The following is a 21,317-nucleotide window of genomic DNA, read 5'->3' on the forward strand; positions in this document are numbered from 1 at the left end:
GTGTGCGGCGTGGCGTCCTCTCGCCCCGCACGCCGCACCGCGGGCGCGCCCTGCTCCGTGGACGGCCAGCGCGTCACTGCACCGCGCACCTTTGCTCCGTAGTTCCGGGGGCCTTCTCACCCAGCCGCCGCTCCTCCTTTGTGGTGGGGGTGGCTGACAGGCGGCCCATCGCCTGCTGTAGAATGTCCTTGCTCTCACTGGGAGGCAGGTTGCTGAAATAGTACTGCGGTGCCAGCTGCACAAATCTGTTCAAAACAAAGATCGTGTTTTTGGTGCGAGACACCAGACACGTCTGGGCACTTCCCAGCCCTGGGGCCTCTGCCCGTGAAACTGGTACTTAGCCTGGCCTCCTCAGCGACTTCGTCTGCCTTTGTAGAACAGCACTTTCTCTGGTTTTTATGGGGCGACCTGATCGTTCTGGGGTACGCTGGCCTCTTGAGGCAGGCCCCGCCCTGCGCCCCGCGGAATCTCGTGCTTCCCCTCCGACCCAGCCCCGTGGATGAGGACGCGGTCAGACAGGAGGGGGAACCTCAGGGGAGTAAGAGGGAGGGTCTTGGCCTCTCTCTCTTTCTAACACACCCCAGTCTGCACCCAGCTGCCCCGCCGGGTGCCTACTGGTTTCTGTTGGCTCCTGCCTAGGCCGCCCCCGCACCCGAGCAGCGAGGCACCTCCGCAAGGGAGCCCGCGCCCGCGGGGCTGCCCAGCACGGTTGGCGCTCATCGCCGCCGTCCCCGCCCACTCGCTGAGCATCCAGAGGGAGTGCGGAAGGGTCTGAAGGAGACATCACCCTCCTTACAACTCCTCTGGTGCTTTGTGCCCTCCTTGGCAGGAACTCCCCTGCCGCTGGGAGCCCCGCGGCTCTGGGACCCGCCTGCCTTCCGCCTTGCCCCGGCCCGCCCCGGCTCCGGCCTCAGTGGCTCCCACGTGGAGAGCGGGCCGGCCCCCACCCCCAGCGCCTCCCTCCCCGCCGCAGTCCCAGAGGCAGGCCCACTGCTCAGGGAAGTCCCCTAAGCCGCCGTGGAGGCCTGCCTGTAGGCTGCTACCAGGATATACTTCTCGTAACAGAAAATAATAATAACCAAATTGCTGCTTTACTCCCTAATTAGGAACACAACAGAAACCCTCTGTCCTCTGGGACAAAACATACAGCTCAGGAGAGGTCTCTGAGGTGATGCTGATGTAGTTGTTCTCCGAGATGCTGAACCTGTGGAAGAGGACCCACTCCGGCGTCCTCCGGGCGATGGAGTAGCTGGACCGGGGGTGCAGCTGGGCCACCTGCTTGTGCGTCAGCATCAGGTAGTTCCCTGACCCGTCGACATCCCGGGCAATCTGAGAGCACAGGGGTCAAGAACCAAGGCTTTGCGTTACCATGGAGATTGATACACGGGGATGTTTCGTTTAAACAAATCCCGGAATACTGGCACAGAACGGTCAGAACCACAGGTTCGCCACCGTCGCTCCCGCTTCCAGGCAGCAGAAATACGGCGGACGTGTTCTACCCAGAGCTCTGCGGCAGCAGGACGATGAGCGACTCGGGCGAGTCCGGCGGCTACGGTGGGTCGCGTGGGTCAGGGAGCGGAGCCCCCGAGGACCACACACTCCGGCGCTGCGCGCTTCCCTCCAGCGCTTCAGCCCATTCACTCCTGGGGAAGGCCTGTCACGTCAGTGCCTCGCTTTCCCGGACGGAGGAGGAAACCCACGTGAAAACGGCACGTTCTCCATGAGGGTGGCTGTGGAGGTTGCAGGGGACTCCCAGGACCCCTCGCCCTGGGGCCGGCGGGCCTTCCCCCGGCAGAGGCCTGATGACACAGGCCCCGCCTCTGTCGGGCATGAAACCGCTGGCGGCCTGTGAGCTGGTCGCAGGCGGGGGGACGGGCTCTAGCCGATGTTCAGCCAAAGAGAACATGCTGCCAGCTTTCCCTGCGTAATGAAAGGGGACCTTTTGTCCTGTTGGACAAAGTCAACATGCTCTGGCTTAGCCCTTTATTCCCTGGGGGGACGCCTATGAAATACCATGGCTTTAACAGTGTGAGGGTCTTTTGTCTTGAAGTTAAAGCATCAGTGAGGGAACCACCCTGCGCGCGCCCCCGGCACTGGACCCGACGGCTGCCCAGGACGCTGCGGGCGGCAGGCCTGCCCGCGCTCACCTGCATGAAGTGGCCGGACAGGAGGGCCTTCTTCAGGTTCAGGGTGTTCTCCCGGGAGCCGAAAGCGGGTTCCGCGTAGGGGAGCTCGATCCGCTTGATGATCTCTACGAGCTCCGCTCGGATGGCGTCCGCCGTCCTGAGCGCGGCGCAGTCGAGGAAGTAATCCTGACACCACCTCTCCACACAGTCTGGGAGGGCGCGGACAAGAGAAGGCGCTGTTGGCATCGGAAGGGCCCGGGCGGGGCAGGTGCTCCCTCACTCTCTCCTCCATCCTCTCCCGTCCTGAGGAGGAGGTTGCAAGGACAGGACCTCGGGGCCGCGACGGGGGCCGCCTGGGCGCTGCCAGGGAGGAGCCTGCGCTGGCTAGGGTCCCACGGGGTCCCGCGGGGTTCTACGATCCCACGCACTGTGGGAACGGTGTGTTCCCACCATTACCCTAGTCGGGCTCCGAGGGAAGAGAAGAGCGTCTCAGGGCCTGCGCTTTATCTCCTGTGTGCACAGCAAGGACATGTGGGGCCACTTTTAGTCAAACTAGGACGGGAAGAGCTTTGAAAAGCGCACTCCCGGTTCCCTACGGTTCGGCCGCCATTCGAACCGCTGGCATAGTTTTCACTGCACATATTTGTCACACCACCTCTTGGAGCAAAGCGGGTAAAAGGCAAGGTGAGCCCTGCCAGCTGCCTTTGGAGGCCTCGGCCTCTGCCACCCCACTTGGCCCTCCCTCTCTGTCCCTGGAGGTCCCTCCTGTTCCGAAGCCCAGCACAGGAGCTGCACGTAGGAGTCTGCGGTTCCCTCATCACTGAGGACGTTCAGACACCCCGAACGGCTGCCTCTCCAGCTTCTGCAGACACCGCTCTCCTCCGGACCCTGTGCCCGTCCCGCCCTCCGCCAAGCCCTGGCCAGGTGCTGCCCCCCAGCTGCCCTCTGCACAGCAGCCTGCTCCTGGCCACTGCCCGGAGCGGGGCGGGGGGTTCGGGTTGCTTAGGCACGCCCTGCACTCTCCGTCCACGCCGGTGGGGGGTGCGCCCATTACGGGAGGCCCGAAGCAGTGCTCCGACCCAGTGGGCACCGAGAGATGGCGGTCCCTTGGCTGCTCCCAGACCCGAGAGGGCCGGGGTGCTAGTCTCTCCTGAGAAGGGTCCCAAGCTGGAGGCCGGGGTTCCAAGCCCAGGCCCCCGCAGCCCCGCAGCCCGCCAGAGCTCTGGGCCCAGGACGGAGTGTCTGCTGCTCAGCGGACACCCATGGGTGCATTTAGGGCCTCGAGCGCCATTCCCCTGAAGTACCTGATGCGGCTAGAGAGACAGGGTGTTCGATGAGCAGCCACTTAGCTTATTTCGGGAAGGAAAGGTGGACTTCATAGGTGATTTCTGAGAATCCCATGCATTCACTTACGCTCGCTGGCGGAATTCAGAGTTGTGTCCTGGTAGGCCTTGTAAATGTTGATGAGGGTGAAGTGGTCGCCTTCAGGATGTAAAAATGTCTTCCAGCAGGTCAAGGCAGCCTCCTCCGCTCCACGTGGCAGGTGCAAAAAGCAACTGGGAGCTTCAAGGTGCAAAAGGTGACAAGGTCAGCAGCAGTGGAGACATTGCACGTCAACGCAGTGCTCGGGGGCTGGTAGACAGTGGTCTGTCTCACCACCGTGGATAACCATGTTATCCTTATTTACTTAGAGATCAGAAGGGATTTAAGGGGAGTTGTCCTAATTCTTGGTTCTGTTTGCTTTTCTCACGTCTGCCTGTAATGCTGGCTTACGTCACAGTGGGAGTGGGGACGGGGTGCTCTGAGGCCTGAGGCAGGGACAGGATGGGAGCACAAGTCCACGTGCAGCACGGCCTTTGTCAGAGCGTAAAGTAAACCGCGCAGACCCGGAGGAACAAAGGGGCAGGAAGTGAAACCAGGTAAACAAGTCATCGGCGGGGGTGAGGCACACTCAGCAGCACATTTTTTTCAGATTTTCCTTGGTCTGCGCCGACTCCTTCGGCAAACACGAACCCGGCGTGCTCCCAGAGGTCGGGTCCGGGAACGCACTAGGCGCACGTCAGAGCCTTCCAGACCAACGCGACTGCTATAATTATCTACCTTTTTCACCTGTTCAAATACTACCCCTTCACACGGATCCCGTGCGACCCCAGCCGGTACGGGCTCGCCGCAGGCAGACGCAGCCGGGGGTGGGGGCGGGGGCGGGGGCGGGGGGCCGCGCACCTGTGACCATGGCAGCGACGGTGAGCATCTCGTCCACACAGTCGAACTCGCAGGCCGCCAGGATGGACTTGGAGAGCTGGGGGTCGAGAGGGAACTCGGACATGATGATCCCAAACTCAGACAGGTTCCCGTCGTTGTCCAGCGCTGCCAGGTAGTCTAAGTCTTCCAAAGCCTGCATCAAACTTTCCGGAGCTGGGAAAGAAGAAAAAAATCAGGAAGCCTTCTACAACCGAGAAGGAGTAAGAGGTACTGAATTTTCCCTCCCCTGAGAAACAAAGTATCTGAATCAACAGTTCAAGACGAGAAGAACGTCAGGCCATAAAGGAGGTGGTGAAGGGCCGACTCCTGAGCGGGGACAGGAACGAGCCATGCGCTCGCCCTGCATGAACGTTTCGGGGCCGTGGTGCAGGGCGGGGGCCTGAGTTACATGCCGGCGCTGCGGGTCTGGGAGGCCCCATGGCCCGAACTTGCAGGCCAGCTGTACGGGGGGACTGGGAGATCCACGCGAGTCCCCCCACCAGTCAGCAGAACACACAGGGCCCCCCGAGGAGCAGAGGGCCAGTGCCCGCTGCTCACAGGACTCAAGACACGGCCAGCCTCGACCCGCCAGACGGCACGAGCTCACGATCCCCGGGGCCCCGGGCAGGGGACAGGAGCAGGGGACCTCCAGATGCACACTGCCAGTGCCACCTGACAAATCCTAAAGTCAGGACCTGAAACGGTCACCTCATCCCAGGATGAGCTCAGGAACATTTACAGGAATCAAAATGTCCGACACCCGACACAGTAAATGCACAAGGTCTAGCATCCAATAAAAGATGATGATGCATGAAAGGCAGGAAAATAAAGATAACTCGTCGAAACTGACCCAGCGCTCACGATGACAGAGGTAGCAGACAAGGACATTGAAGAGAGTTATTCACTGGCAAACGAGGACAGAAGACTGATTTTCTTCATCCCTTTGTTTCTCTTTTAAGCGTATATAATATTGATACTGGTGTGGTGTGTATTATATATGCTTAATCTCCACCAAAGAAAATCCATTTATTCTCTTTTAAGTTTACATAATTTTGGTAATGGTGTGGTATTATTTCCACCAAAACAATCCATTTATTCAAGGAAAGATACAGTGGTACCTTGGTACTTGTAAATTCGTTCCGGAACTCAAGACGAGAGCCGGAGCCGCCGAGCCCCGAGCAAGCAACAAGCGGCGAAGCGTTTTCTCTGGCGAGGTGGCGTGGTGGCTCCCACAAGCTCTAGCAAGTGCATGCAATGGGTCCCCAGCAAGTGTCGTGTGTTGCAACACTTTTTTCTCCTCAGAATGAGTACAGGGTTTGGCACGTCCCAAAGCCAACGTGTACCGAGGTACGACTGTGTTTTCCTTGTCCTTGCAGCACCAGGTTATAATAAATAAAGACGTGTTTTTCGCCTGTCTGCTTCGTGGTAGAGCAACAAAGGCCACACCGAGAAGAGAACCACATCGTACAAGGCTGCTGTGTTATTCTACCCGGGGAACTGGGGGATTCCGTGAGCGCCCCAGGATGGTTTTCACCGGTCTCAGCTCCAGCGTGTCCCAGTGGGAGAGGATGACTCTGAGGGACCGCCTCTTTGCATCTGAGAGATCCAAGTCACAGACGGTAAAAGCTGACTTATTTGCTGTCTGAACTTTGACCCTGAGCTATTTGTTAAGACTTCAGGCGAACAGTGTCACTCGAAAGCCAGTCACCAGCTCAGATTTAGTCAAGTCCTGTTCCTACCGGGACACGATCAGAGCTCCTGGGAGAGCCCTGCCGCGGGCCGGGAGGGCTCTGACGCCCCGGTGCGTCCCGTCGCGGCTGCAGCCCCGTCGCACGGCTGCCAGCCAGAGACCAGCCCCCGGGCAGGGCCAGGGCCGCGGGGCCACGGGAGCCAGCCCACAGCGAGCCTGCGGGCACCTGGACGGCGGCGGGGGCCCGGCTCAGAGGCCCCTCCCTGCTGTGTGGTTTCTCTCACTGAGACCCAGGCCTGAGCCGAGCCCTGGGTCCGAGCCCGGGGTCCCGTCCGGCTGCTGGCGCGGGGCCCAGAGGACTCCATGTTTGGGCGGTGGCCCTGGGGCCAAACTGAGGCCTTGGGAAGTCCCTGTCCCAGGAAGGAGACAGATGGGCTATTTGGAAACGGAAGTCCGAATGCTCCGTGGGTGAGCCATGAAATGAAGAGGACAACTGCCCTGCTGCAGGAGGGACAAGTGGCAGCGACCAAAACTGTCCCCTTCAGTGAGATGGCAGAGGGGCTTGGGAGCACAAACAAGACTCCTGGAAGCTGTTCAGAGACTGGGTCCCAGAGATCAGCAGAGCTGCCGGCTGCCTTGTGAGCCACAGGACCTTTGGCAGGTGTCTCAGCATCTGCCTTGACAGCCAACCTGCCCCCAACCTGCTCATATTTATGCTCTGGAGCTGAGTTGGCTGCACAGGGGTCGCTGACAGAAGCAATGCCACGGTTCCGCCCACGGTGCCAACGCCGGAGACAGAGGGTGCCCTGGGGCCTCGGCCTGCACCCCCGAGCTCAGGTGGGAGCGCCGCAGGCGACCGTGGCCTCGGCACTTACTGTTTGTCAGTTCCCTTCCAAGGGGCCTACGTGTACTAACTAGTTCATCGCGACTCTACGCACACATCACCTTGATTCGCTCGTGTGCAGACGGAAACGTGGGGTGGAGGCTCCCAGAGGGCAACGTACCGGCTCAGGAGCGAGGCGGGAGGCTCAGAGCCCGGACCGCGCTCGGGGGCCCGTGCTTCCTGGTGGGGCCCCCGATACGGGGCCTCTGCCCTGGTTGGCAGGGACGGCCCCATCCGGCCTCTGCCCCCAGCAGGCTTTTGAGCGGCTCCCCCTCTCACCCTCAAGCGTCCCGGCCCAGACAGTAAGTCGCACGGTCGCTGGACCTGCAGGGAGACTCCATTCTGTGCCTTCTAAAATCTCCCCAGATTTTGTTTCATACTCTGGAAAATTACTTACTTTTTTACTTCTAAGAGCCTCACACTGGCTCGGGTTGTTTTTGGCATATTTGTGCCTCTTTTTCACACTCCTCCCCGCCACCCAATTATAGCAATGAACTTGTGTGGCCTTTTGACAGGTAACAGCATAACCTGCATTAATGAGAAGCCGGGACCAGAGCCCCCTGCCGGTGTGCTGAGGACACCTGTGGACCCCTTGGGGCTGTGTGGCGCGGGGGGGGGGCAGCCTCACAACCCTGCGGCCCGGCCGCACACGTGGTCCACTTCCCTCCACTCTCTTGTGAACGCTAAAGGAACCCCGGTGATTCATAAAGAAGTGGGCGCAGTCCTCCAGTGAACTCACAGGCCAGGCCATCAGTGCGCTAAACAGGGTTCCAGAGCCCCCGGACCCACGGGTCCGTGGACGCTCTGGTCCACACCTGCACCGCCAGCGCGGTCCAGCGACTGCGGGGTGAGCGCCTCTCGGCCAGCACCGACACCAGCCTCCGCGGCCCGACCGCCGCCTGTCCTCGCGCGCTTTCCCGTGTTCTGGGGGCCTCTGTCCTGTCCACGTGCCCTGTCTGGCTCGTGTGTTTGGGTTCAGTTTTCACAGACTATTCCAAAGCCAGTGGTCTAGTCACCGCCGAAGTGAGTCCCAAGTCCAGGCACAAGGACGGCATCTGGTGCAGTCTTGTCATTTCAGCTTGTCCGTCTCCGGACTTCTGTCCAGGCACCACTGCCCGGGGGGAGACCTCCGGGACCCTAGCCACAGGGGCTCTGCCACTCGCGGTGGAGGGCAACCCTCAGCACCAGGAAGGAAAAAAGTAACTGATTTTTTAAAACGGAGGTCTGTATCAAGAAAATTCAATGAATAGCCTGCAACCGAGTTGTGCCAAACTCACTCCCTCGTGGTTCGAGGGCCCTGAAAGGGCGCAGGTTTGCTGGCCTGCGCGTCTCCTCGCCCGCTTAGTCGTGTGTGGCAGCTGCCACCACCCTCCGCTTCTTCCGTTCCGAAGCAGCGAGTCAGAGCTCACCCCCAGCGAGGCTTCCCCCGAGCACAGCACAAAGCGGGCCCGTGCGCGCTGCTGGCAGGCAGAAGCCGCTCCCCTGCCCTTCTGTCCCCCGGGGGCCAGCTCTGAGCCCCACAGAGGGCCACCACGGAGGGGACAGGCATTCCGCATCGTGACGGTGTGCTGCTCTCCCAGGTCTCGGAACGACAGCCCTGCCTCTCTTCTCCCTTCATGATCGAACGTCTGCGCCATCCCAGACGAGATGCCTGGGGAATCAACCTGGTTCCGGAGGAGACGGTGTCTCGTGGGTTCTCCCCAGGTGACCGGTGACTCAGGAGGAAGGCCATTCACCCACAGGGGACCCCGCCACGGATCCACCTTCACCCTCCGCTTGTTCCAGCCTCTGCCTCCACACCCGCTGTCTCTCCTGACTTCTAAGGCCCAGCCTTCCCACACTCCAGTGTCCCATGGCAGACAATGTCCCAGAGTCACCACGAACATTCCCTCGGGTTTTAAAATTAGAGGGCGTTTACCCCTTAGGTAAAATGCTCAGCACGAACCCAACCCCAGGCCTGCCCGCGCTGCCGAGTGCAGAGCTGGGTCTCCGCCGCGCGCCCGCCAGCGCGCGGGCCCGCCTACCTGGCCTGTTCATGAAGTCACAGTGGCCGAGGCCTGCAATGTCAACCCTCTTCATAAACAGCACCATGCTCGTCAGGCTGGCTTCCTGCATTTCTGCCGGCTTCAGTGGCTGCATGTCTTTGGAGGCAAATTCTTCAGAGTACAGACAGAAGAGTTTTCCTGGAAGGGATCAAGGGAAATGGCCTGAGCATCCGTGCTCTGCGAACAGGAACGGACAGCGCCAGCAGGGGCCCGCAGCGCTACCTGAAGACGACGGGCCGAGAATCCGCTTGCGGGTCTCCGCTTGGCTCTGGCTGATGGGCTGCGTGACCCGTGAGCTGGCCCGGATCCGAGGGCTGTACACCTTGAAGCGGAAAGACGGCACCTTTAGTGTCCGGCGGCCGCGGTGCGGCCAGCTCGCAGCCCCGACGTGCCTGCGCCCCGGGCAGCAGCTGCCCTTGTGGACGCTCTGGCAGGGCCAGCCCTTGAGGGGTATTCACTGCGGCTGCGCTCGGCTCTGGGTGGGAACCCCAAGGCCTGGAAAATGGGCTCATAGGGCGTCTGCTTTCCTTGCAGCCTCAGCAAACACGCAACCTTGGCCATCTGCTGAAATACCAGCGTTGTCACTTCTCCAGTGTGACACTGGTGAGTGACAAGGGCCACGTGGACTGAAGGACTGTCACCTGGCCATGCTTTGTCTCCTCAAGGTTCTATGCAAACCGGCCGTGAACTTGGTGGCCTCGCTTTCCCAACGCGCACGGCCTTCCCCGCCATGTCGGCTCACGCGAGAACTGCGTGTGGCGCTCAGTGCTTTCCCGGGGCGGCTGAGGAGCGGGTGAAACCTGCGGGTTCTCCGGGCGGGGGCGCGTTCAACAGGCGCACCTGGCTGCTCCGGGGGCCCCCCGGCAGCCAGGGCCGCCCCGGGCTGGTGAGGCGGGGTGTTTGGGAGACCCGGAGCTTCCCGGGAGGGGAAAGCCACACAACGTCTAATAACGGCAGGGGGCGCGGGACTTGGGTGGGCTCTTTTCAGCCCATAAATGCCATGACTTAAGTCCCCGTGTCTCGGAGAGTGGGAGGCCCTATTCTATTTTTCCCGATGTTTTTCTTTAAAGACAGCTATAAAAAATAGTACTATATTCTTTAAAAATTTAGGGTGGAATTTTACCCTGTCAGCTATAAAGCCAAAATCTGCTAAAATTAAAGTCAGTGCAGTAAAAACTAATTTCCATTCAATTACCTGAGGGAAGATGGTAATTACTTTGATAGAGGGGCTACCAAAAATACCGAGTGGTACACAACTATCCAGGAGCCACCTTGCTTTGCTAAAGAAGAGCCGCTGGCGAGAGGAGCCTTGGTCTCTGCCTCCATCGCCGTCTTTCCTCGAGCCCCTCCCCGGCATCCGAGCCTCTCCAGCGTGTGCTGGACTCTCCTCTGCACACTGTGGGCACCGGGGCTCCCCACGGCCGGTGGTCCATCCTCACTCTCCGGTCAAGGAAATGGTAGGGACCCAAGAAACCGACTCTCGGCAGTAATCAGGCTGTAATCTCAGCAGGCTGTTCCACCTGCTCGGAGACATTTACCTTCCGTCTCTCCACGCCCACGTCGATCACAAACTTCACGGTGTCGCCCCAGATCAGAGCCTCCCCAGGGCTGGCCGTCAGCACCGCCCTCCTCTGGCGGACTGGGCCTCTCTTCTCGGGTTCATCCTGTGGCTTGAACAGCGCACATTTCTCTTTTGGATACAAAGGAATCACCACCAGCTCACCAAGGTCTGGGTTTAAGTTAGATCCTTCTTGACAGATAATTTCATAGGCTTTGTCAATATCCTAAAGTAAAACAAACAAACAAAAAAACCCACCAGCCATGAGAATATAGTACATTAAAAACAACTTTACCATTTTTAAAAGTCCAATTCAGGTAAAACTGTAGGCAAGAGCGGCGCAGCGCGTACAGGGAGCGAACGCCCGTGCTGTGGTCGGTGCGTGTCATTAACTGTGCGGGGAAGGTGTGGCCAGATCGGAACACTGCTTTGGGGAAGGAAACTTAAATTTCATTGCTTTTAGTCCAAGATTGTTTTCCTCTGAAATATACTAACTACTCTGCCTTTACACACTCCTCTGACTTTCCTGGCTGGAGTTCCTCATACCCATTAACGACAGGTAAACGCAGGTGACTCTCACACCAGGGCAGGTGGAGACTGTGCCGTCTCTGGCAGCAGCAAGGGACTACAAGCCACTCCCGAGATTCCCAAGCCCTGTGTACACACAGCCACGCCCCACGGTCAGTCAGGGCTGCTGCCCACGGGCACGTCAAGGCAGCGGGGACGCAAGACGCAGGCCGGGAGGGCCTGCCCCGTGCGTCTCTGTGGGACTCGGGCTTTTAGAAATACCCCTTTGAGTGTTTCACTGCCAAATAAATCAGAAAAAAGTAAATTATTTGTCTGAAAGCTATGCATAAGACATCGTGCAAAAAGCTCAAAAGGCAAGGCATTTACAGTGTTTTCCTATTTCTCCAATCACTAGGTTTTTAGGACCTCATATAAAAAAGATGTCGTTTAATATAATTCTTACATCTTCTTAATTTGTTCCCAAATGTCTACCTTCTTAAGGGCCAAGCTAACTAGCAACATGGAAGGAGCCCCATTTCATTAGACTCATTAGATTTTACTAGAAAGCTCAGTGAGAAAGATGACTTTGTGACTGAGTCGCTGAGATGGATTCCACTCTGCAGCGCTGCGCTTGGCGGAACGGATCAGACTAACCAGGGGCTGGTAGGGAGGCAGGCCTCTAGGCAAACGGCCAGGCGCCCAGGGGCCGGAGGCCTGGGCGGCCCGGGGCCAGGCGAGCAGGCACCCGGGCCGCGCATGGCGCGGGTCTGCATGAGGCAACTCACTTGGGGCAGATTCCCCAAGGAAAGAGAGTGACTGTTCATCGTAATGAATGAAAACTTGTCAAATGGAATAATCAGAACAAATCCATGTTTCCGTTTTTGTAGTCTGATCACGTCATCATTTTCTGTGAGGGCCATCTAGAAACCACAAGGAAGAGAACAGCGCTCGGGCTGTGTGTCCCTGCAGCCGGCTGCTGCGCGGCCTTCCGGGACACGCACGGCTGCCTCCCTGGGGCTACCCCATCCACAGAGGTGGCCTGGAGTCCGAAAGGAGGTTTGATTCCAGCACCCAAGCCAGGCAACGTCCGACCTCACTAAGCCTTCGCAGCGTGCTGAAGTGGGTCTCCTGGTCTGTTAGAACCTGTTTAAAAAGGCATTTGGGCCACTTGTTTTTTACTTGCTTCTGGTTGCTAAAACTTTATAGCTGTAGGTGGGTTCTAATGTTGAAGTTGTTCCAAATGGGAAAAAAAGGATGAAAGAACATGTCAAAAAGAAAAAAGCAAAGCAAAAACAGCAGCAGACGTCGTACGCAGGTCAGACTCCTCGAGCTCAACGGGTACACAGTGCTTTGAGGTCAGAGCCTTCAATTTGAAAAACATGCTTGAAACACGCATCGTGAGCCTCAAATTGCTTGCCTCTTCACCGCAGCCCTCGCCTTCAGTGTGCAGTGTGTTCCCACTGGCGGGACTGTCCTCCGACGACCTGCCACGCTGCGGAGGACACAGCAGCGAGCTGCAGGGAGCCGCCGCCCCCCGTGCGAGGCCACAGCGAGACAGGCTTCCCCAGGAGAGGCTCGGCAGCCCCCTGCCTGGGGTAGCTTCGAGCCGCACGACAGTCTGAACAGGTATCACCATGAATCTCAACTTCCACTTTCTATTTAGTGTTTCCAGTTTTCCAGGTTAGAAGACAGTTAAGGGATAAGGAACAACATACTCTCAATGTCCGGGCCTCTAAGTCTCAACTGAGCACCAAGACACAGGGCAGCAGGTGACCCTTTGGGAGTGTTGGGGGGGTCGCTTTACAGCAGGGGAGCTCAGCAAACAGACTAATGCTTAGTGAACCAAAATGTTTGCAAATACTGCTGCAATTTAAGATGCGTTTCTTAGAAAGGGCAATCAGTACATTTCTCTTAGACTGCTTGGGTTTGTTTTCGTGTGGCAATTGATTGCTATGACAGATTTTAAAATTTTATATAGAAATCAAGAAACCGTCAAACAGTCTGGGGAAAAATGACCAAGAGCTGTCAACGTGGATTTCAGAGCAAGAGAATTTTTTCAAGAGACAGATTCCAAGACCACAGGAGAGGAGTCTCTTAACGGTGCTCTTGACGTGAATGGGGGGAAAGACAAACCTGCCAGGGTCCTGAGCTGCGTTCAGCTTGTTCGGCGGTAGCTGCAGAAGAGAAAGCCGGGTAACAGCTGTGGCACTGGGGGCTGGGCCGTGGGGACAGAACTGGTTTCCACAGAAGGTAAGCTGCAAGCCGGGCGGGGGGTCCCCGTAAGCCCCGGGCAGGGAGGACCCTCCCTCAGGACAGGTCCGTCCGCCGAGCGCCTGCCCACCCGGGGCGGCCTCCGCCTCCGAGGCCAGAACCACAAAATCTGCCCAGAGCCTTCGTCCAGGTCTCTTGCGAGATCTGGAGACCCTGCAAGACTGATGATTTCTTAATAGGAGATGCCTTTCTCATATGACGTTAAGATTCTCTAACTTTCTAAGCCCTGGGATTTGATCATTTCTATCACCAGCCTAGGTAAAAAGGCATCTGCTAAAGTTTGACATTTGAAAGTCACGATGCCATTAATTACAGCTCATATTAAACTTAGAATCAAATGCTCCAAGACCATCCACTACCTCTGATCCTGTTGTAGAACTTAATTTTTCAAAAATCCAATTTGGAATTTTTCCTTTCTCTGACTTGAAAAATGACAACTCATCTGTCTTAGTTATAACCCCCGCCCTCTGAGCTCCGCGCCTTCTTTACCCCCTGCCTCCGGCTGTCCAGCGTTCGGCCTCTCGCTGCGCCCTCCTCCCTCCCTCAGGCTTCTCTGCTGCACTGACACCTTCTCACTGTTTCCATAATCCTTCCCTGTCTCCCTCGTCATTTTATGACTTTCCTTAGGGCTTCCTGCAATACCTTGAATCATGCAAGATTAGGGCATGAAAACAGAATAAACCCTGTAGTAGGCAGAGGATTTACTACTCAGGAAACTGTGTAATCTGTACATGAGACCTTGATGGATATGCTGTAGTTACCATATATTTGACATTCTAAACGCCTGTCTGTGGAGGCAGATAAAACCTAAGTTGTGAGAAAACCGTCGACGTTCCTAGGCCTGGGAGGGGCAGCCGCCCTCGACGCTCTGCATGTGTGACGGAACAGGAGCTTCTGCCAGCGCTGCTGGGAGCAGGCGGCCGCTCAGGGCGAGGCTGGCAGGGAGCTGGGCACCGCTTGTCTTTGTCCGGCTGGCGGCTCCGCCGGTATCGGACGGCGTCCCTTTGGGCTCTGGCTTGGTCACAGGAGTCCCTCTGCGTCCGGGCCACGGCCTACGGACTAGGACTCCGCTCTCTGAGACGGCAGGCAGGCAGAGGCGGTCAGGAAACTGGCCTCTAGGACAAAAGGCCTGATTCTGGAGGTTCCGGAGGCTTCTGACACAGAAGAGTAGACCGAGAAGGTGGGCAGGGGAGCTGCAGTACAAAGCGGCGCCCCAACAGGCGCCCGACCGGGTGGGAGTGGAACGGAGGCTCGACGATGCGCTCCCTGCTGTTTTTTTGCAAACACATTTTCAAGAATCCAAGTTAAGATTTTTCTCCACCTTTTTTAAGAAAAGGAGCCCCGGTATGAGGAGACTGCCTCCTGGGTGGGCTAGAAATTACCCTTTTCTGCATAATATTCCCCTGACTCTCGTAGGGACATTTGTGGGATCCTTTCTTGTTTATCAACTCGGTGCCGCACGGGCAGGTCACATTCCTCACTCCACCAAACGCTCCTGACCGTGGTGGGGGCAGCTGCGGGCGCGGCAGGAGTCAGCCCGTGTCCTCAGGGCTGAGAGAGGCCCAGCAAGCAGGGCCGGCACCCGTGGTGCCCTTGGGGCAGCCCGGCCGGGCGGGACTGGGCGGAGGGCGCGAGCTCCGGGCGTCCACAGACTGTGCCTCGCCCGTTCTGTTTCCAGGGCAGCAGCGTGTGATTTTAGAAACACTTCCTTTTCAGCTCCGGCGTATTTACCTGTCTGTGTTTCTTCCAAAGCACAAAAATTGAGGTGTGGTGGAAACAAATATTTACAGCGTATTAGCAAACTGAAACCTGTGTGTCAGTCATGAAAAGCGTCCCAACAAGGTTAAAAGGTTTCCGACAAGTAACCTTATTACTGCTAGGGTTAGAATATTACTTACTTACTTGTTCACAGGCCAGAAAGACTACAATGTCACCCTTCTCACCAGACTGGTGAATTTCAAAGATAAGGCGTAAAACAGACTCAAAAGACTCCTTCTGAGCCCCACTAAGGTACACAACCTCCACAGGGTGCTTATTTGTCACTTCTACGAGAGGCACGTTTCCATAATAAGAACTGAGTTTGCTGATCAGGAGAGGTGAGGAGTTAATTACGAGCTTCAGTTCTGGTCTTGCTAGTAAAACATCTTTAAGAAGTCCAAGTAACACATCGGTCGCGATGCTTCTTTCATGTAAATCGTCTAAGATGACGACCCCATAGCTACCCAGAAAGGGACTGGACATCATTTCTCTTTGCAACATATCATCAGTACAATACCTACAAAGAAGAAACGTTAAAGTTAGAATACTCTCGTGAGAAATCATACCAAAAACTCCTAAGGACAACAAAAGTGCCTTTGCCATGTCATTTTCTCTAAATCAGGAGCTCTAAATCTTCACTGCAGCCAGGGTCCCTTGAAGGTGACGCAATCTACGGACCTTCAACACTGCGAATACGCATAAGGAGATTTTCAAGTTTATATACAGTCACAGGCCCCTAAAGACCACCTCTGCACCCCGGGTTAAAGACCTCTGCCCTGGATGTTTATTACGGGTATTACCAAGAGCTACATTTAACAAATGCTCTGAGCTTTTGAAACAAAGTAGTGTCGCAAGATACCCTTGCCAGGTAAGCGCTGCCCCTCCCCCCCACCCGTCGGGGGGGCTTGGAGTCAAAGCAGACGCTGTCCAAGGAAGGCAGGCGAGAGTGGTGGTTCTGGCTCAGGCTCCGGGCCCCGCGAGCCCACGACGACTCTGTTGGTGACATTGTGGGAACTGATACCACCAACATGATAGTGGCACAAGTTTGAGATGTTGCCCAAATAATAACCAGACAAAAGCATTGAAAACATAACCCCCTATTTGAGGGCGGCACGCAACTGGGCCAGCGATGTTAATAAAATTGTCCAGAAGTCTTGCGATTTTATTTTTTTGTTATTATTCATTATTAAAAATATTGCTGTCTAGCACCACATGAACATCTGAGACTGTTTACATATTTCCCCGTATCATTCCTTGAAGAACCAACCCCGTAAGCCTCCCGCCCGTCTCAGGAGTTCACTTGTCCCTGTAGGCGGCAGGCCCGCTGCGGCGCTGGCCCCGGCTGGCATTTGGGAACTGGGATGGGGGATCCCCCCACGCCCAGGACTGACCGGGGACGGCTCCTGGTGCTTCCCCTCTGTACCGACAACGTGGTCTGCCCCACCTTGCTCAGGGCGCAGGGCCACTGGGACGCAGGAGGCAGCAGTGCCTGCCTGCGTGACCAGCCCCGGGCACCACCCCCGGGCCGGGGAGGGTCTCCCGTCAGTGTGCCGGTGGGACCGCACACGCAAGCTGTCCCAACTCACTGCTTGCTGGGGAATGAGCATGTCCGGCATCACCCTGCTGGGAGAGGCGCCTAGAAGCCCGCGCCTGGTTCCCGGGGATGGCAGTCATCACAGGCACGTTCCCTTCCCCTCTGCCGACCGCTCTGCGCCTTCAGTACAGTGACTCTGAGCTGGGAGGCCCCTGGCAGGTCATCGGATGGAAGGGGTGGGGAGTGGGGGCCAGGGCGGGGGTCCCGGTCAGTCCTCAATCAACCCCTTTCCCCAAGGGAAGAAAAGAGAGGACGTGAGCGTGGACCAAGCCCTGGAGTGCGCCAGGCCCTGGCTGGTGCGGTGTCCCTCCCTCAGCCATTGGAGCCCAGTTCCACGGCAGCCCAGTCCGCGCCGGTGGGGGCGGAGGCGGTGCTGCAGAAGGGCCAAGCCCAGTCCTGCCCTCACCCCGACCCACGTCCTCAGGCTCGGGGGAGAGCCCAGGCTGAAAGCCGCGTGTCTGCTCCGTCCGCGACGGAGAGGGCTCCCTCGGTCCCCACGGCCAGGTGACCGCGTCCGAGCTCTCCCGCGGGGCAGCCCAGGAGACCGAGGCATCGGCCTGCTGCCTCCCGCGTTCTGCTTGCTCTCCTCCTGCGCCGCGCGGCGCAGGCGTGGATGGGCTACGGCTCTCCTCCAGCTGAAGGAAGCACGCCTGGAACACTTTACAGCATTACACGTCGGGCAAGATGCGAACAGAGGCGGTGCATCCGAACCCGGGTGTTTCTGCTCATCTTCAGCTGATGTTAATTCGTGTGACATAATAAGTTACCACTGCCTCTTGTCGGAAAACCAATTGTTTTAACCTACAGGGCTTCCTCACTGCCCGACCCTGAGCCTCCGCTCCGCCCCAGCAGCGCTCACCCGGGCGCCGAGGAAGGCAGGCCCCTGCAGCCGGAGGTCTGCGCGCTGTGCGAGCCTGCTGGCTCGAGAGCGGGGCCAGGAGGCGCCCGTTAACCCTCAGCTGGACGGGGCAGGCGCGGCCTGGCTCTCCCCGGGGGCCACGCCGGGCGGGGGAAAGCCGGGGCTCAGCCCTCAAGCCTGCTGGCCGGCCGGCGCCCTGCGCGCCGCGGACCCACCCTCTCTGCGCACTGGCGCAGCCACGCGTGCGGTGCTTGAGGAAGTGCTGTTACTGAGAGCTATGTTAATAAAGTGGAGGCACTGCCCACGTTTCAGGCAACAAAATTTAAATTTTAAATTCCTAATGCTACAATTCTGAAAGGTAAGAATATAGAATATAGAGAAGTTTGATTAATACTTTCTAAAACTGTATATATTGAATGTGACTGTAAATAAACATTTGAGTAATTCTTTTAAAATCTGTGTTCTAGAGGGTCTGTATTTGAAGTTTATTGTCACTTCTGCAAGATATCTTGGTGTTTCGTTGAGAGAGACTATTTTACGTAAGTAACATTCAGGTGTCCACTGTTTCAGAAAAGACCAGAAGGAAGCTTAGAGCTAAGCTGTTGCACGTGGCAGCAAAGGAAGGTGGTGGCCACAAAGGACAGTCACCGACTGCCTAGGAGATTAGATACCAAGGGGTTACCAAGAAAACGAAAAAGACAGTATCACATACAGAACAAGGCCTTCTATAGTCAACAATCAACCTTAGAACTTCTCATTTATATAGCTATTCAATCTGAGCTTATGAAAAACGGGGCTAGCGCACATTTCCAGGAAAACGCATCTGGTTTTAATGTACCTTTGCTGTGATAAAAGCAGCTACACATGCACGTCGGTCACACCCATTAGCCTGCTCGGTCCGCACAGCAGCCCCGCGGGCAGGCACGAATCGCCCCAGTTCAGAGAGGGACGCCCAGGCGCAGAGAGGCCAGGTGGCTGGGCGCGCTGCCAGGGAGCAGGCGGCGGAGACCCCCTGTGCGGCACGCCGCCCCCTTCTCAGGGCACAAGACGCCGGAGGAGAGTCAGGGACCACTTCCTATCGCAGGGGGCTTCTCAGTCCATCGTCCTGGCTCCTTTGCTGCAGCCCAAACCCTGTTCGTAACAAAGCAGAGTATCTGCTGACCCTGCTCTGGCTGCACGGATGTCGGGGGGAAAAGAAAGGACAGTGTCCCAGCAACAAGAATAAGAGTAACATGAGCTAAAAAGGCACGGAGGAAGCCAGGCAGCCCGGCCAAGGCCGGAGGACGCAGACCTGCGGCAGCCGCGGCCCGCCTCCCACCCACCTGCCCAGCGCCCGGGTCCGCCCCACCGCACCTGGGCGCCTTTCCGGTCGCCGGACAGGACCTCGACACGCAGGGCAGGGCGACGCGGTGCCAGCAGGAACGGTGGCCCTCCCTTGGCTCAGGACCGGATGCTTGGCTGGGGGTGCGGCCGCCACGGCACCGTCCCGTGGGCGGGACATCCCAGCACACACAGGATGTCTAACGGCGTGCCTCTGCCCCACTGTGACGAAACCACGCAATTTCTCCAAAATTATCTATCTCTGTGGCTTCCTAAAAAGGTCATTTTATATATGTGTGTAATCAGTATTAATTAAGATAAAAACATTGTAACATTTCACTTCAGAAGTGACTATCCAAGGGTCCTTTCCAAACGTTTTCCGAAGTCTAGATGGCAACAGAGACAGCAAAATGCAACTACTAATTTCAGAACAGGCCAGAGCCATCCGTCCCTTATGAAAGCCATGACCACTCAGGAGGCCGCTTCCAGGCGCGGAGGGCGGAGAACTAGCCTGCGGAGCACAGGCCCCACCCGCGCGCTCCGCCCCCACCCGTCAGGGCCGCGCGTCCAGCTGGTTGGCGAGTCCTCAGAGGCAGGGAGGTGTGCACGCTGCATCTGCGCTGCTCACGGGCCACGTGCCTCACAACCAGTTCACAACTATATACGGGTCCGACGACAGGAGGGCGCCAGGGCTGCGGGGGCAGACGGCTGCGCGTCCGCGGGAAGCTCAGGCGCCGCGGGTCAGCACACCCGCTGCGGTGCCACACGGGCCTGACGCCCGGCGTCTTCTGTGTCTGAAGACAAGCGGTGGCAGGGAAGCAGCGCAGGACAAACCGCAGGAGTCCAGAACTGCGCTGGAGCCAGGAGCAGCGAGCTGGGACAGGGACGCTCCTTCCAGCCACCGTCACTGCTGTGGAGCCTCCGCGGCCCAAGCGTGCAGATCCAGCCGCCCCTGCTGTGCGCTGCGGCCCCGCGTTAGCCTGCACCGCACCGTGCAAGGCCGCACTGCACTGCTCCGCTCTGCCGCACCGCGCTGCGCAGCTCTGCTCCCTGGCGCTACGCTGTCCTCGCTCTGCCACCCGTCACACCAGCGCAGGGCTTCCTCCGCGGAGGGCGGACGTCATCAGGGAAGCCCGCCTGGAGCGGGTCGCCCTCGCGCAGACGAGGAGGAATTAGCCGAGCCCTGGGGGGAGAGGCGCGGGCATGGCCAGCAGAGGGCGTGAGTGAGTGCAGAGCCGCGTGTGCTAGGGCGGCTGGCAGACAGCCCCCGGGGCCCCTCCCGAGTGGCGCCGGAGCAGCACAGGCTCGCAGGACTTTGGGGCCGGCCCAGCAGGCTGCAGCCTCTCCTGAGGCCCGGGGACTTCTGGGAGACGTGCAGACAAGCGTCCCCGAGGAGGCCAGTCTGGGGACAACGACTGCGTGCCAGGCTGGCGACACAGGCCAGTCGTCATCACACATCAAGGTGCTCCCAACACAGAAGCGCGGGGGCCGTAAAACACAAGCCGAGAGTCGCCAGCGCAGCGAGGGGGACCCCGAACCCACCTCAGGATGGTCTCACTGGTGCAGCAGTTCTCGAAAGGGATCACGTAGCCAACCTCGTGACCAATGTTCACATCCATTTCGTCCGCCACGCGCAGGGCGAGCTGGACGGCCGTCTGCTGGTGCGCCTGGGTGCACACCACGCCCCCGTGCTGGTAGTGGACGGAGAGGCAGAACTCGGCACACCACTGGGGGACCTGCAGCAGGGACAGGAGACACGGTCAGCTCCCGCCGGGCTGCACGACACCCGGCCCGCTTCCACGGCGGTTTTCCCCGCCCAAGGTGTCCCCCGTGGGCCACGCTGCGTCGTTGTGAGTGAAGCTCGGGACAGCTTGTGTTTCCGCCCAGTCATTATTAGTAAACAAGTAAAGAATCAAAGGGAGTCAGCGGGGACCGTCAAAGCCTGACTCCCAGGTGAAAGAAAGGGCGATAAACACACAAGGCAAAATAAAAAATAGTTTTCACCTCAGCTCTGTTTCTGAAAAGAGAGATGTATTTACGAATTATTATTTTCTCTCTGGTGACAAGAATGCGCCACCAAAAATAAGGCGCATCACATCGCCTCGTGTGTTTGAAGCAATGTAAACATTAAACGGCATTCGGATGGGAAAATCGTGACTCACAATTAAAAGGCATTCACACCTAAATCTCAGCCATCACAACAAGACAAGCAGAGGAGCCTGCCTGACGTCCCCTGGTATTAAACGCCGCCACCGGGGCGCTGACACCTAAACACAAAGCGGGCAGGCCCGGCGAGACGGCGCCGGCCACCCGGGTGCGGGGAGACGGTGTCAGGCTGCTCTGAGGTTGCTCATGGCAAAAGTTCTTTTGCTGAAAATGTATTAAGGGTCAGTCGATTTTATTAAGTCTATTTGTGCAGGAATTACTGAATTCACTTGCATGCTATGACCCTAATGCACTGCCAA

The 21,317-nt window shown here is 57.8% G+C and overlaps 1 protein-coding gene across 1 annotated transcript in view; it reads right to left on the minus strand.

Moving 5' to 3' along the window:
- Positions 1-16: 16 nt before the first annotated feature.
- DHX32 (DEAH-box helicase 32 (putative)) overlaps positions 17-21,317 on the minus strand; it is a 34,771-nt gene continuing 13,470 nt past the window's right edge. Inside the window, exons 4-13 of the mRNA XM_054581683.1 lie at positions 20,395-20,588; positions 15,224-15,596; positions 10,524-10,769; positions 9,208-9,307; positions 8,965-9,123; positions 4,350-4,541; positions 3,540-3,689; positions 2,148-2,335; positions 1,148-1,329; positions 17-245 (exon numbers count right to left, since the gene is read on the minus strand). Coding sequence (XP_054437658.1) covers positions 74-245; positions 1,148-1,329; positions 2,148-2,335; positions 3,540-3,689; positions 4,350-4,541; positions 8,965-9,123; positions 9,208-9,307; positions 10,524-10,769; positions 15,224-15,596; positions 20,395-20,588 — 1,956 coding nt within the window. The 3' untranslated portion in view covers positions 17-73. The remainder of the gene's footprint in view (positions 246-1,147; positions 1,330-2,147; positions 2,336-3,539; positions 3,690-4,349; positions 4,542-8,964; positions 9,124-9,207; positions 9,308-10,523; positions 10,770-15,223; positions 15,597-20,394; positions 20,589-21,317) is intronic.

The sequence above is a fragment of the Pteronotus mesoamericanus genome, unplaced genomic scaffold (genome assembly GCF_021234165.1).
Source record: "Pteronotus mesoamericanus isolate MK-2021 breed Mesoamerican mustached bat unplaced genomic scaffold, CSHL_Meso_final contig_657, whole genome shotgun sequence".
Classification (NCBI taxonomy): domain Eukaryota; kingdom Metazoa; phylum Chordata; class Mammalia; order Chiroptera; family Mormoopidae; genus Pteronotus; species Pteronotus mesoamericanus.